The sequence below is a fragment of the Rhinatrema bivittatum genome, chromosome 3 (genome assembly GCF_901001135.1).
Source record: "Rhinatrema bivittatum chromosome 3, aRhiBiv1.1, whole genome shotgun sequence".
Lineage (NCBI taxonomy): Eukaryota > Metazoa > Chordata > Amphibia > Gymnophiona > Rhinatrematidae > Rhinatrema > Rhinatrema bivittatum.
Genome location: NC_042617.1, coordinates 446,375,869 through 446,391,646, shown reverse-complemented (window position 1 = coordinate 446,391,646; position 15,778 = coordinate 446,375,869). Strand labels below are relative to the sequence as shown.

Here is a 15,778-nt window from a genome sequence, read left to right as displayed (position 1 = left end):
GGGGGGGGGGGGGAGGGGGCGGGGGGGGGGGGGTTAAATGCATGATCCGTATCCATCAATTCAATTTTTCAAAGAAACCAAATTTCACTAGGATATAAGAAAGATATAGCCACTGAATTCTGTCAAAAGCCTTATTTGTGTCAAGGGCCAGCATTGCCCAGACATCTTTCATGTTTTGGCTGTATGCAAAATATTAAAGTGTCTTCTAGTGCTATATACAGATCATCGTCCTTTGATAAAGCCCTTCTGATAATGAGTGCACAATCTGGTAGAATGATATATTCTAAATGGAAATGTATTAACTTAGCCAGGAGCTTGATATCTGAATTAAAGAAAAGGGCCAGTAAGACAGTCTCCCTCAAGCTCATCTCCTTTTTTTGCATATCAACATGCTGTGGACATTGTTTAATTCCTACTCTGCTGCTGGGGATCTCTCAGATAATTAAGAAGATCCTTAAACACAGACCAAAACAGATTCCTACATTTTTTAAAAAGATCAATGCAGTATCTATCAGACCATGGACTTTTGCTAGATGGTAGGCTTCTAAGTGCCTTCTGTATTTATAATTCAGTGATTGGGGCTTTTAGCCTGCCAAACTCATCTGCTATTCTAGGAAGATGCACTTGATTTAAAAAAGCTTCAATCCTTTCTGGACTACAGTCAGAAGACACACTATATAAGGCCTCAAAAACCTTCTGCACCAGCTTGCTCATACCTTTGGCATCAGAGACTATGCCTGCCTGAAGGGATTGAAGTTTGTGAATATGAGTAGAGGACTGCCTTTTTTACAGCTCTAGCCAATAAAGCACCAGTCTTATTGCCATGCTCATAGTCTCTGTCCAATATCTCTCAGAGCCACTTCAATTTTACCAACCTGGCTGAACATGTACACTTATGTTCTAGTTTTAACTCTGCTTTCACTTCTGATGGGACTGTTCAGCATGCTTGACCTTTCAAGATGGCTTGTATAACTAATATTCCCCCTCAAATCAGCTTTAAGAGTTCGCTATCTCAGAGAGGGATTATACTCAGCTGGACTATGAAGAGAGTCAAATTCAGAAATAGTTTTGTGTACCAAGTCTAGGAAGGCTTTCTTGCCCAGCAGGGACAAATTCAATCTCCACAGCCCCTTCTGCCTAGAACAATCGGCCATATCCAATGAGGATGATGATCAGAAATATGACTAGACAGTATGTCACATTGGGAAATGTGCCTCATAAATGTATTTGAGCATAAAAAATATCTATGTAGCTGTATGAAGAATTGTGCCTTGAAGGCAAGGTGAGCTCCCTAAGTTGTTTTGTTGTGCACTTTACTTTTGTTTGTTTTCCCTGTAAATAAACTTTGGCTGTACCCAAGCCGCTACCGCTTGAGTTACCACAATCCGTTTCTGGCACCAATATTGGTGGAGAATGAGTTTTGTATCTTTTTGGTGCCAAATTTTTCTGTGCCAAAGACAGGGATGGTGCTGAAAGCATCAGCACCAAATCAGTATAAGTGAATGGCGATGTCATCTTCCATGACAAAGAATCTCAAGATAACACTGCAGACATGTTTTTTCTTCAGCACAGAGGTCTTTTGTGTTGATCTATGTACAAAGAACCAAAATGTATGCACTTAAGGGGACCTGTAGCTGCCCTTGCTCCGATGGCCAAGAGATGAAGAAGAGGACTCTCAAATTCAGTGTTTGGCAACTCTGCCCTCTTTCTTTTGATGTACTGGTCTTTCTAAAGATGTAGTTCTCTTTCACCTAGGAGGAGAAGCCTCATACTTCATTTTGAATTCATAAAATTAGGGACATCCTTCCACATGCTCTGCAATTACATCATGTGAAGAGCCCAAACAGTGAATGCATGCATCGTGGAAGTCAATGCTAGCCAATGCCATAGGATTTTGAGAAATTACAAGAGAACACTGCAAAACTGGAAGACTGGGCTTGCAAATATCAAACAAAATTTAATGTAGACAAGTGCAAAGTATGTACTTAGAGAAAGAGTAACCCAAATTATAGCTACATAATGCAAGGCTCCACATTAGGAGTCACCACTCAGGAAAAGGATCTAGGTGTCATCATTGAAAATATGTTGAAATCTTCTGCTTTGTGTGCAGCAGCAACAGCAGCCAAGAAAGCAAATAGAATGCTAGGGATTATTAGGAAAAGAATGGAGAATAAAACAGAATATCAAAATGCCTCTACCCCTCCATGGTGCGACCTCATCTTGAGTATTGTGTGCAGTTCTGGTCACTACATCTCAAAAAAGATATAGTAGAATTAGAAAAGGTACAGAAAAAGGTGACGGAACAATTCTCCTAAGAAGAAAGGCTAAAGAGACTAGGACTCTTCAGTTTGCAGAAAAGATGGGTGAGGAGAGATATGATAGAGGTCTATAAAATAATGAGTGGAATGGAACGACTAAACAATCAGTTGTTTATTCTTTCAAAAAGCTCAAAGTCCAGTAACACAATGAAGTTATTAAGTAATACATTTAAAACTAATAACAGAAAATATTTTTTTATTCAACGCATAATTAAGCTCTGGAATTTATTGCCAGAGGATGTGGTAAAGCTATTAAGGTAGCTGTGTTTAAAAAAAGGTTTGGACAAATTCCTGGAAAAGTCCATTAGCCATTATTAAGGTAGAGCTGCGATAAGCAGCCTAGAATCTATCTACCCCTTGGGATCCTGCCAGGTACTTGTGACCTGGCTTGGCCACTGTTGGAAATAGGATACTGGGCTTGATGGACTTTTGGTCTGATCCAGTATGGCAAATCTTATGTTCTTATCTTGCGATTGCATTTGGCACATAATTTAAACTTCTGCCTTTCTAAAATGACAAACAGAGCTTTTTATTTTTTGTTGAGAAGACTCAAAGAAATATGGAATGAAGGTAGGAGAAAATTGCCAACTGCTAGAATGACGAAATTAAGGAATAAATTAAAAAAAAATGGCAGGTGGTTGTACAGAGTAAAAATCTGCTCTTATATATCAGCAGAAGAAAAATGTCTGTAGACACTCATGAGGAGCAGGTGAATAGGATCTCTCATGCATGCTCAGAAAAACTCTTTCTGAGCCCTGAGGGAGCGTGTCCATGTTGGCAAGTTTATATGTAGTCACCAGCTTGAGTGGCTGAATTTGTTCCTGTTTGTCCACGGAGAACAGGTACATAGAGAATGGTTATTTATCCATTCAAATAGTACTAAGATTAGGGGACACTCCATGAAATTAATAAGTCTCAGATTTAAAACAAATCGGAGAAAGTATTTTTTTCACTCAACATATATTCAAGCTGTGGAATCCATGCCAGTGGTTGTGAACAAGGTATCAAGCATAGATGGGCTTAAAAGGGACTTGGACATTTCTTAGAGGAAAATTCTGTAAAACATTATCCAAGTAGACTAGGAAAAGCCACTGCTTATCCTTGGGAGTGACCCACAAGGAATGGATCTACTCTGGCTTCTGCTGGGTTCTTTCTACTGACCTAGACGGCCACTGTTGGAGATGGGGATACTGGGCTTGATGGACTTTTGGTCTGACCCAACAAAGCATATCTTAGGTTATGTTAGATGTTCTCCAGGACATGCTGTATGCCTGGTTTCTGGGACATAAAAAAAAGTGTTTCAAATCAAACGGGTTCTGTCAATGTCCAAAATCCTAAGAAAATCTATTGAACTGCCTGAAAATCAAAAATTATTGGGCCATGCCACTGCACAGAATCTATCAGGAGGAAGCCCTAGTTGCTTACCTTTATTGAGTACATTATTTAAGCAACATTTCTGCCAAGCACTTAGAGTTCCAAAAAAAAAAAAACAAAACCCAAAAGGAACTTGATGGAAAAAGGAAAAGGCAGTTAACTCTAATGTGTCTCCTATAAACAGATTCTTACCAGATTGCTTCAGTGTTCCAGGTCCTCGAGCTTGCCCTTTATTAATACCAACTGATTTTTCAGTCCTGTAATTAGTAATATAACAAAAGAAGTTATACTTTATTTGTAAGCTCATCGAAATTTACTATATATAAGAAATGCCTGTTCATAGAACTATCAATTAATTTTCACCCAACTATATTATATATAGTTTTTTGAACATATATAGTTATATTGCTGACTGCATGCACCCTTATCACACTAAAACTGGGTTTGTTTGGTTTTTTTTTTGGGGGGGGGGGGCGGGGAGTTTGGGAAAATGTAATTCGTAAACATAAAAGCCTCCTTAAGTGACATTACTCAATCTATAGAGTCCCCTTCTGGAGGCATCAGTGCTGGCTTACATGTATCCAGCTCTCTGGACTAAGACGGGGATGGCTCAGCTGGGGCAAGAACTGGTAAGATTTAAAAGGCACGTCCCCTTATATCCAGAGTCCTGAAAATGTGTCTCCACGCTCACAATGGATCCAAAGGAAAATGACATAATGAGTTCTGATAAGACAAGTCCTGTGAGTCACACATGTGTTTCCTTAACTGATATTGCAACAAATTGCCTTCATGGCACTGGCAAAAGATGATAATCCCACAAAAGCATCCAATTTAAAAACAGAGTTGAAGGAGATCCACAATATATAAGAAAACATAAGCATAATATCACAGAATCCCAGCAAAGATGTAAACTCCATCAAATTGATAAAGGGGGTGGGGGTGGGGAGAATCAGAGGAATAGATTTGGAAGACAGGCTGGGAAAGGGACAAGAAGGTCAAGCGCTTACCAGGATGACATAAATATGGTATCAGAAACCTCCAACCCCCCCAAGTTAAAAAAAATAAAATTGTACAATTGTGCATCGATGCTCATCCCTACCCAAACCCTTCCCTCTTCAAAATTGGCTAAATCCCCCACTCCTAACCCCATCTTGATCCAAACCCTGCTACCAGCAGCCTACCAAGTCCTTCTCAACTATGCACCCTAGCCCATCCTCCGGACCCCACCATACCTAATATGTCCCTGGTAATTTAATGGGGCTCAGAGCACCCCCTAGGCTCCAGGCTGCTTGCTGCCATTTTCCAAAATGGCCCTTTGCCCCATCACATGATAGGGTTGTAGCTAACTTTTCACAGAATAACATAGCTTGTGTTATTTGAGGCAGGCATTATCATTTTATTTGCATTAATTAGGTATGTATGAGCTGCTTTGTATGCATTTTCAAATTTTATGCATGTAAAGCAGCTCATTTAAATATGGGGAAGGGTTTTGTTTTGGGAAAATATCACACGATAGTGAAAATATTGAGCGATATCACCACGAAAAGAATATTTCATATGATAAACACTGTTTTTCATGGCTTAGTAAATATACTTCTTAGTTTAGACCTGATAAAGGATGCATTACTCCTGAAAGCCAGTCAAGAAATGTAGTAAGTTAGCCTAACAAAAAGATATCACCTTAGTATGATTTTATTTTGTTAACCTTTATTTCCATGTAGAAAATGGCAAAGATGGAGGAGACCCCCGGTGTGCCTTGAACAGAGCACGTCCCATTCATGGCAAAGATGAAGACCCCCCAGTGTGCCGTGAGTGGAGCATGTCCCGCTAGCGGTGAAAATGAAGGCCCCCGGCATGCTGTGAGTGTAGCTCATCCCGCTCAAGGCAAAGATGAAGGCCCCAGTGAGAGTGAGTGTGTGTAGAGGGATGTGTGTGCATGTATGTTTATGTGTGTGTGAGAGACTGCGAGCCTGGGGGGGGGGGATGTGAGAGACAGCATGTGTGAGGGTGCTTGGGGGGGGGAGAAAGCATGTGTGAGGGTGCTTGGGGGGGGGGGGAGAAAGCATGTTTGAGAGTGCTTGGGGAGGGAGAAAGCATGTGTGTGAGGGTGCTTGAGTGTGGGTGCCAGAGAGAGGGAGCCTATTGGGGGGGGGGGAGGGGGGCAAAGGGGGGCGCCATCTCATTCCTTGCCTCAGGCAGCAGATTGCCTTGAGCTTCCCCTGTCACTCAGAGTTCTCAAGCTATCTAGCCAAAACTTGATCACAGACTTATCCCACTTGGTCAAAAATCCAGGACTTAATTTTTCCTTGAATAGGACCAGGATGGATGGAGTTGGGCTCTAACCCTCAAATAGATCTTTTAAGAACACCCTGCAAAAACCTACTAATACATTGAGAGTCTGTTTCTAAGCAGTAATAGGATATGAATGAATTGACTGAACACCAAAGTTTCACTATACACTACCTTAAGTATAGTAGTATATAGCGAAGCTTTGATTCTCTGTCTCCACCTGCTGGTAGAGGAGAAAAACCCATCAGTCTGGACTAGTTTGGACATTAAGGAAATAAAATTCAGGGCATTTGTTTTTGCAGTCTGAATCCAATTCCCCTTTTCCCTCTGCTTTTGAAGCACACAGCAATGTTGGAGATGCATCATAAGTATCTAAGTTTATTGGTTAAGGGTAGCAACTGCCACACCAACAAGTTACCCTCGAGCACCCTTTTCTTCATTTCCATCCTCTGGCATTTAGGGATCCACAGTGTTTATCCCATGCCCCTTTGAATTCTTTCACTGTTTTCATCTTCACCACCTCCTCCGGAATGGCATTCCTGGCGTACACCACCCTCTCCATGAAGAAATATTTCTTGATGTTGGTTCTGAGTTGTCCTCCCTGGAATTTGATTTTGTGACCCCTAGGTTTTACTGATTTCTTTCCAAAGGAAAAGGTTTGATGTTTGTGCATCATTAAAATAATAGAAAGCTAAGTAAACTTTCAGTGTGTTTATGACTGACGAAAGAAAGCTAGGTTTATTTTCAGTGTGTTTGATTTAAAAAAAGAAATCGAGGTTAACAGAGTGTCTTTTTTTTCCCCTCCAGCCCATCTTAACTCTCATCCACCCCAAGCACATTGATTTATATATAGATTGTTATTTCAACAATAGGGACATTTGTCAGAACAAGAAGCAATCAGGGATTTAGATAAAACAAAGGATGAACCAAGTCCTTATTAATAGATTAACTGTTGTGCTCTTGCAAGTCACTGCAAACTAACAAAATATATCAAATAAATTTAAAGGATGATATATTAAATTAAGCATCCATACTCCCTTAGCAACCTTAATTAGCTAACTAAACAATAATGTAAGATGCAGACAGCAGCCCAGCAGTGAGAGTGCCACATTTATAATTATCTACCAGTTAGTGAGAAGTTGTAGGTGTGTGCTGGATGCAATGCCCTTCTGGCTTTCCGAGAACAAATCCAATCCCTGGAGGCTACAGTAGCAGACCTGGAGGAGCTGAGATAGACAGAGAGGTATATAGAGGAGACCTTCAGGGAGACAGTAGTAAAATCCCAACTTCAGTTTGGTAGCCCCTGGACTGCCTTGAAGATGCAAGGTCTCTTGGAAGGAAAGCGTCACCTTGATGTAGCAGGAACTGATCCTGTAGCTAGGACCTGCTCTCCAGATGGTGCATCATTCTCTTGCATTGAGGAATCTCCAAGGGCATGTGCCTAGAAGGGAAGGATTAGGATGGCCACTGTAGTTGGTGATTTGATCATTAGGAATGTAGATAGCTGGGTGGCTGGTGGAATTGAGGATCACTTGGTAAATTGCCTGTCTGGTGCGAAGGTGGTAGATCTCATGCATCGCCTAGATAGGATTTTAGAAAGTGCTAAGGAGGAGCTCACTGTCGTGGTACATATCAGTACCAATAATATAGGAAGGGGTGGGAAGGAAATTCTGCCAGCAAATTTAGGATTTTAGGTAAAAAGTTGAAATCCAGAACCTCCAGGCTAGCATTCTAAGAAATATACCCACTCTACGCACAGGACCTCAGAGACTGGCAGAGCTCCAGAGTTTCAATGCCTGGATGAGATGATGGTGCAGAGAAAAGGGCTTTAGATTTGTTAGGAATTGGGCAACATTCTGGAGAAAGGTGATCCTATTCTAAAAGGAGAGGCTCCATCTTAACCAGGGTGGAACCAGGCTGCTGGTGCTAATATTTAAAAAAGAGACAGCAGCTTTAAACCATATCATGGGGGAAAACTGATATCACTCAGCCGCACATAGTTTGGAGGGAGGTATCTCTGAAGAATACAAACAAAAGTGGAAAGTTAGAGCATCCCAATAGGGAAGTTCCAATAAAGACAAAAGTAGTCCAGGTGCCTTTAAAAGCGGACAGAGTTAAAAGATTCCAAATCATCCCTATCAACTGCTAGGAAGGTTATAAAAACAAACAAACAAAAAGGTCCCTTGAAATATCTGTATGTAAATGCCAGAAGTCTAAAAACAGTAAGATGGGATAGTAAGAATGTATAGCTCTTATTGGATGAATTAAATGGAATCTCTGAGACCTAGTGGAAAGAATAACCAATGGGACAGTGCAATACCAGCGTACAAATTATATCGCAATAACAGGGTGGATCAAATTAGTGGGGAGGGTGGGGTTACATGCTCAGGATGGCATTAGAATCAAACAGGATAAAGATCTGCAGGCGACTAAATGCACTATGGAAATTTTATGGATAGAAATTCCATGTGTGATGGGGAAGAGTATAGCCATGGGGGTACACTACCATCCACCTAGCTAAAATGAACAGATCGATGATGAAATGCTGACAAATTAGGGAAGCTGACAAATTTGGCAATATAGTAATGTAATTGGAGATTTCAATTACCCAATACTGAATGGGTAAATGTCACAGCACGACATGCTAGGGAGGTAAAGTTTCTAGATGAAATAAATGACTGCTTCATGGGCCAGCTGGTCTAGGAACCAATGAGAAAAAGATCTATTTTAGACCTATTCCTTAGTGGAACGCAGGATTTAGTGCAAGATGTAACAGTAGTGAAGCCACCTGGCAATAGTGATCAAAATGTGATCAAATTTGACTTATCTGGATGGAAGACATTAAAGTAAAATGTTGCTCTAGCATTTAACTTTCAAAAGGGAGACTATGAGAAAATGGAGAAAACAGAAACCTATTAAAAGCTGCAGTTGAAATGATTATGAGTTTACATCAGAAGTGGACATTGTTTAGCAACACCATCTTTGAAGCCCAGAACAGATGTATTACACACATTATAAAGGGCAGTAAGAAGGCCAAATGACTGCCAGATTGTTAAAAAGTGAGGTGAAAATGGTTATGAATGCAAACGGATGACTTTCAAAAAATGGAACGAGGATACAACTGAGGAAAATAGGAAAAAGCATAAGCATTTTCAAGTTAGAGGCAAATCATCACAAGGCAGGCAAAAAGATTTAAAAAGAAGTTTGCTGTACAGGCCAAAACTCCCAAATACATTTTCACGTATATCCAAAGCAGGAAGCCTGTGAAGGAGCCAGTTGGACCATTAGATGATTGAGGGATAAAAACAGGCACTTAAAGAAGATAAGGCCATAGTGGCACTGGAGCTCGATGGGTGGAATGCATTCAGTGTGCTGGGGCAGACTCTGAATGCTTCTTCGACTGCCAACTGTGCCATCGGCTCCAATGAATGGCATGTTTTCTTTTTAGAAGAATTTTATAAATGATTACAATTTTCAGTTGCCAGTATTCTATACAAACTTGCAATACTTATTAAAAAAAAATTCAAATCTGATTGTCATCTAGGACATAGTTCTGCACAAAATAAATTCACAATAGAAGAAACCTTCCTATCTATGTTATTACAACCATATAGTCCTTAAGGATCTGCTGCCAATGTAAATTGTGGAAAAAACATCTGTGTTTAAGCATATTACAAAACTTTAAAGAAGAAAATGATACAAAGGCAAAACTATTAGAAATTACCCAAGCATAGGCTTTTTCTGTGAAATGCGACTCGGGGGTTGTGGTGGTAGTGGGGGTGGTACAGGTTTGGTCTGTGGAACAGGAGGAGGAGATGATTGCTTTGGCTGTTGGTTCAATGCTTCTATAACACTGGCTGTCTTCGATACTGGAGGTGGTGGTACTGGCAGAAGAGGATCTAAAAAAAAAAAAAGATATATATATATATATAGATAAAAAAAAAATGAGAGAATTGAAAAATTACACCATTCTACTGATTGTGAGATAGCCTCACAAAATACTCAAACAATCTAGGAAACAAATTTCCTGATTTTAGATATGCTCTAAAAGAATAGGCAACTTAAAATGGTGTACTAAATAAGTTTCATAAATTAAATACTCTTTTGCTAATATGTCTGAAAGCAAAGTTAGAAAACAATAGTCTACTGTTATATTAGAAAATGTTTTCTCTATATAAAAGTAAATTAGCAAATGGAATTTTAGTTTTAGCTCATTAATAACCATGCTGAGTTTTTTCTTTTACCAAACAAAAAAAAAAAAAAAGGAGGAAACATTATGGTCTTTTATACTTGGTCTTTCAAAGCCATTTAGATTCTCCCCCAATTCCGCTTGCTGCTATTATTGGTAAAGTTTGAGACTGGGATGTAAAGGGCCTCCATTTCCAGCTACTCAGATATTTTTCCCTCTTATTAATCCCTCTCCTGTCTAACCCATCCGCAATTATGGCAGTCCCCTGGCTGCAACTTCCTCACAAGTCAGCACAAGGACACCAGTAGACACTGCTGTTTTATTTCCATTTTCTAATAGAGACAATGACCATTGTCATGGGCACTAGGAGATAAATTCTCTTGTTAATTCATTAGATCCTTGGCTATATTTCTGGAAGTCTATTCACCTAGACAATTATTTCATGAAAATACCTGCTGCTTATGGCACTATCACATAATAATGTGGAAACAAAATCATTTTAGCTAAATATGGTTTTGTGTTTTTTTAAGTATAGTTCTTGCAAGTGGTACTACAATTTCTTAATAGAACACCCAGATTTTTTTTTTTTTGTTATACTATCTTATACCTAGGTCTACAAGAGAAACACATTTTCCAAAGTTCAAATACAAAATAGGCAGAAGGCTATAGCTTTGGTGAGTCTTTGTCAGCAGTGTCCACATTTTCCTTTAAAAGCTCAGAGAAGGGAAAAGAGCCTGGGAATCACCTTCCAGATTTCAGTTTGTTAAAGAAAATTACTTTCATGTTTTGTGCTTGCATAGAATGTCTGTTATGAGAAAAGATAGTTTAAATCGCAGAGTACTGCACAAGGAATAAGGAAACCCATAAAAAAAAATCACCAAACAGAATGTTTAATATCCTGCTTAGGAGGAGGTCATACAACTTTGTGTTCATTTCAGTTGGGGGACAATTGAACAGTGGAATAATCCATATCTGAATGCTTTTCACTTTCCGCTACAATCCAAAACAATGCCACTCAATCCCACATCAACCCTCAACAAAGCAAAAGAAACCTTTGTTACACAAAACAGTAAAGGTTCTAATGTAACAGCGGTATACACAAAGACAACTACATAGAATACAACATACTTGCTGCAGCAGATGTAATACGCAGTGGTGGTACAGGAGGATGAATTAAAGGGGGATCTGATGAAGACCTCTGTCTGCCTATGAGTTCCAGTCCTACTGAATTTGTTTTCCATATGGCATTTGCTGAAGATGTGGTTTGAACACCACTGCCAAGAAGGGAAGGTTGAACTATGAAAAATAAATAAATGCTCTTCACATGATAGTTTTATACAAAATACTATACAATGGATGCTGAACCCCCTCCCCCCCAGAGTGCAAATTCTCTTCTTTGGGGCATCAAACAACAATTCCATGAAATATTTCCAACAAACTTCACAACAGGGGTAAGTAGGGAAAGACTGAAGGAAAGTATTCTTTTTTTTTCTTTCAACAGCATTATTCTATTCTACATCAAGATATGTATAAATAGTGCAACACTCATCAAAAAGATCCACAGTAATTAGTTTACATTCTGTCCTACAAAGTTCTAATTCTATTCTTCCTAGGAAAAAAGAAGGTTGTAATAACTTTAATTGGACCAAAATAAGTATAATCCACAAATGCCTACGCATTTCAGATCACATAGGTAGGTCCCTTCTGCATTGTGACCAAAGAGACCTATGAATTTTATGTAAAGAGTCCTTGGATAAGCTGATGCTCCTCCTTTAAAGCAAAGTTTCTTACCTATAACAGGTGTTTCCTGAAGACAGCAGTTCAGCAGTCACACAAGTGGGTCACATGACCACATTCAGCACTGAATGAACAGGATTTTCCAGTGCTCTCTGGAAAGGCAACAGAATTAGGTATGATAATTCTCATGCTTCAGTGGCCCCCACAGCTCCCCTCAGTTCTATTATTCAGCTTTGACTGAGTAAAAGGAGATGGGTGAGTTTGTATGACTGGTGAACTGCCATTTTTAGAGAACATCTGTTACAGATAAGCAAACTCACCAAGACATATGGATTTCCCTAAACAAGAAAGGGGAACAACATTAAGAACTGCCAACAGGTGGGAAAATATTTTTGTTGAGTTTTTTTGTTTTACTAGAGAAGACAACTTGAAATTATAAATGCGAGCCATAGGAGGGATGGAGTTGGGTTCTACTCCTCAAAGAAACATTTGAGATCAGAGTCCAAAACTATTATTTTGCTAGGAGGTCATGTCTAGACAGCAGTAAGATGTTAATGTGTGGAAACTGTCACAGCCTTGCAAATCTTTCAAGTGGAGAAAAACCTTAGATGGGTGATCAGTATCAGCACAGGGCTTTGACATGGTCCTCTAAAGTCAGACATGCTAGGTATCACAGAAAAAGTTGCAATCTGCTATTCAGCTGGCAATAGTGTGCTTTGTCACTGTACTGCCATACCTACTGGGATGAAGCGAAACAAAAAAATGAGTGGACTGTTTGTGGGCTTTAGTTTACTGCAACAAATCTTTTCAAATCCAGGGAATATGGCTTGGGGACAACTTTTGAGATCCTGAGTAGGATAGAAATTTGACATCACCTTAGGAAGGAATTTTGGATACATTTGGAGCACAATCCTTATAATAATGAAATCTGGTATAAGGTGGATAAGTCACTAAAGCTCACCAATTCTGTGGCCTCAAGTGACTACTGTCAAAAAATTCAGTCTTCCAACTCACATACTTGACCTCAAAGGCTTGAGGATAACTTGCATTTAGTGGCAGTTATGACACTTAACAGAAGGCTTGGGGAAAATCTGTACGGAACAGTTACTACCTTTAACAGAAAGCTGTACAGAGTGGCACCTACTACCCCTAAAAACTTGCTGAGCAGACAGGATGGTTTTGTCTTAATCTCCCATTTACTATGTTATTATGAGTCTAGATGCTCTCAAAGTGGGGGGAATTCATTAGCTGAGCAAGAACCAAAATCATGTCACATGGTACTGCAGATGCTTAATGAGAGGCTTCATTTGAGTCGAGCCCTGCCTGAATCAGATAACTAGAGGCTGTAACAGAAATAGGGTACATAGTGTTGGTGCTAAGTGCCAAGGGGAACAAAGTAAACATAGAGAGGAGATTTTTTTTCCCCAACATCTACCATTTTCTTTCAACAGGTACTAGACGCTCCCAACAGCTGAAGGATAGTTAGGAAACATCATATTGATAAAGCTGTCACCACCACTGCTATCCAGACTCCTGATCCACAAGGAAGAACCAATTCAGTGTGAAAGAAGTCAACAGATCGACTCCAACAGAAAACAGGTGGTGGAACTCGGAGAGGACGTGGTAAGACTGAGAAGCATCCAGGAGAATGAGGACCACATTGATTAAATGCTTATCGAGCTGTCAAAGATGGGAACACAAGTAGAGGTGAAACTGGACAAGATAATAGCTAGACCCAGATTATTACAACCACCGACCCTGATTTTCCTCAAGCTGATGAACCAGTATGCAGCCCTAGAAGCGGAGGAGGAGAAACCATCTCAGGATGAGGAAGACCCAAAACATGCAGACCACCAAAAGCTGTGGTGTAAACAGCCACTGTACCTAGGAGACGGTGGGTAGTGGTGGTTGTTGAATCACTTTTGAGAGGAACAGCGGCATCCATCTGCTGACCAGACATGTTGTCCCAGGGAAGTGTGCTGTCTGCCGGGTGCCAAAATCCAAGATGTTATGATGAGATTGTCAAAAATCCTCAATTCTGACTACTATCCGATGCTGCTCATTCATGTTAGCACAAATGATACTGCCAGGTTCCATACAGATCATATCAAAGGTATCTTCATGGCTCTGGGAGAGAGGGTAAAGGAAATAGAAGCACAGGTAGTATTCTCCTCCATCCTCCCAGTCAAGGATAAAGGTCCAGGCAGGGAAGCTCACATTCTGGAGATAAATGAATGACTACGCAGATGGTGTCGAGAATGTTTTGGCTTCCTGGACCATGAGATGTTTCAAGTTCTGCAGAGTACAGATGGGGTCCACTTGTCAAAAAAGGAGTGCAGCGTCTTCCAACACAAACTGGCAAACCTACTGAGGTAGGCTTTAAAGTAGAATAATTGAGGATAGGTGATCAAAACCATAAAGTAAGTAAAACATTAAATACTTTTATAGAAATGGGAAAAAAAAAGGGCAATATCTTGCAAGCTATGTACACTAATGCTTATAGCATGGGAAATAGTCCCAAATCTAGAGGCAGTCATTGAAGAAGCTGATTTAGAAGTAGTGGCGATTTGTTACACAGAAAACCATGACTGGGATCTAGTTATACTGGGTAACAATCTATTCAGAAAGGAAAGAAGGCATGGCATTATATATAAAAAATATTAAAGCAACAGAATTGCACAACTTATGAGGTAAGGAGGCAGCACTGTAGGATAATTTGGAAAGAAGAAATGGAACATCTAATATTAATGTAATATACAGACCTCCATCACAGACAGAGAAGATGGATAGAGATTTAATGGAAGATATTCATAAAATTGCTATGAAAAGTAAGGTGCTATTAGTGGATTTTAATCTGCTGGATGTTGAATGGGTCATTCCAGCTGCAGTGTCTTCTAGATGCAAGGAGATCCTAGATACTCCACAAGAAGAATTGTTTTGTCAACTGGTAACGGAGCCCACATTTGGGTGGAAGGGGGGGGGGCACAATACTAGATCTGGTAATTACTAATTGGGCAGTATCTCTGATGTTGTAGTTGATGATCATCAGGGATCCAGTGATCTCCAGATGGTGTGGTTCAGTATTACAACAAAAGAGGTGAAGGTTAATTAAAAGGCAAGGGTCTTAGACTTCAGGAAAACTAATTTTGTTAAAATGGGGGACTACCTCAAGGAGTCATTAGCTGGTTGGGAAAATCTAGAACAAGTAGAAGAGCAGTAGGCTAAACTAAAAGGATATATTATAAGGGCAACTAATCATTTTGTTCAGAAAGTAAATAAAGGATAGAGAGAAAAAAGAGGCTGCTATGGTTTTTTAAAGAAGTAGCTGAAAAGGTAGGGGAGAAAAGATTAGCATTCATAAACAAGAGATCATAGAAAGTGAAAGACTAAAGCTAAGAAAGCTACAAAAAGCTGGGAAAGTAGTCAGGAATGCAAAAATTCAAAAATAGCAAATATGGTAAAACAGGGGAACAGGGCAATTTTAGATATGTTAGTGACAAAGAAGTGCAAAAGTGGCTTTGTGAGACTCAGAGGTGAAGGGGAGGAATATGTAGAGGCTGATGAGGAAAAAACAAAACTGATTAAATATTTCTGTTCGGTGTTCACTGGGCAAGGGCCTGGAGCAGGACCACATAAAAACAAACACAAAAGTTTAGAAGAGAGGTAAAACTCATTGATTTTCAGAACAGTGTGTTTGTGAGGAGCTAACTAAACTTAATGTAGCTAAGGTGATGAGGCCAAATAAGATACATTCAAGAGATTTGCGGGAACTTAGAGAAATCCTGGCAGCTACACTGGCTGACTTTTTCAGTACTTCTTTATAGTTGGGAGTAATTCCGGAGGACTGGGAAGGGGCAGATGTGGCTCCTAT

At 39.8% G+C, this 15,778-nt stretch overlaps 1 protein-coding gene across 7 annotated transcripts in view; it reads right to left on the bottom strand.

Annotated features, from left to right (window-relative positions):
* Nucleotides 1–15,778, bottom strand: part of ASAP2 (ArfGAP with SH3 domain, ankyrin repeat and PH domain 2) — a 413,895-nt gene that overhangs the window by 32,273 nt on the left and 365,844 nt on the right. For 5 of the 7 annotated variants that reach the window (XM_029595831.1, XM_029595830.1, XM_029595833.1 and 2 more), the window contains 3 exons: nt 11,299–11,466; nt 9,706–9,880; nt 3,885–3,949 (listed from right to left, as the gene is read on the bottom strand). In XM_029595831.1, the coding sequence (XP_029451691.1) occupies nt 3,885–3,949; nt 9,706–9,880; nt 11,299–11,466 (408 nt within the window). The remainder of the gene's footprint in view (nt 1–3,884; nt 3,950–9,705; nt 9,881–11,298; nt 11,467–15,778) is intronic. The other 2 variants (XM_029595836.1, XM_029595835.1) reach the window with 1 other exon arrangement.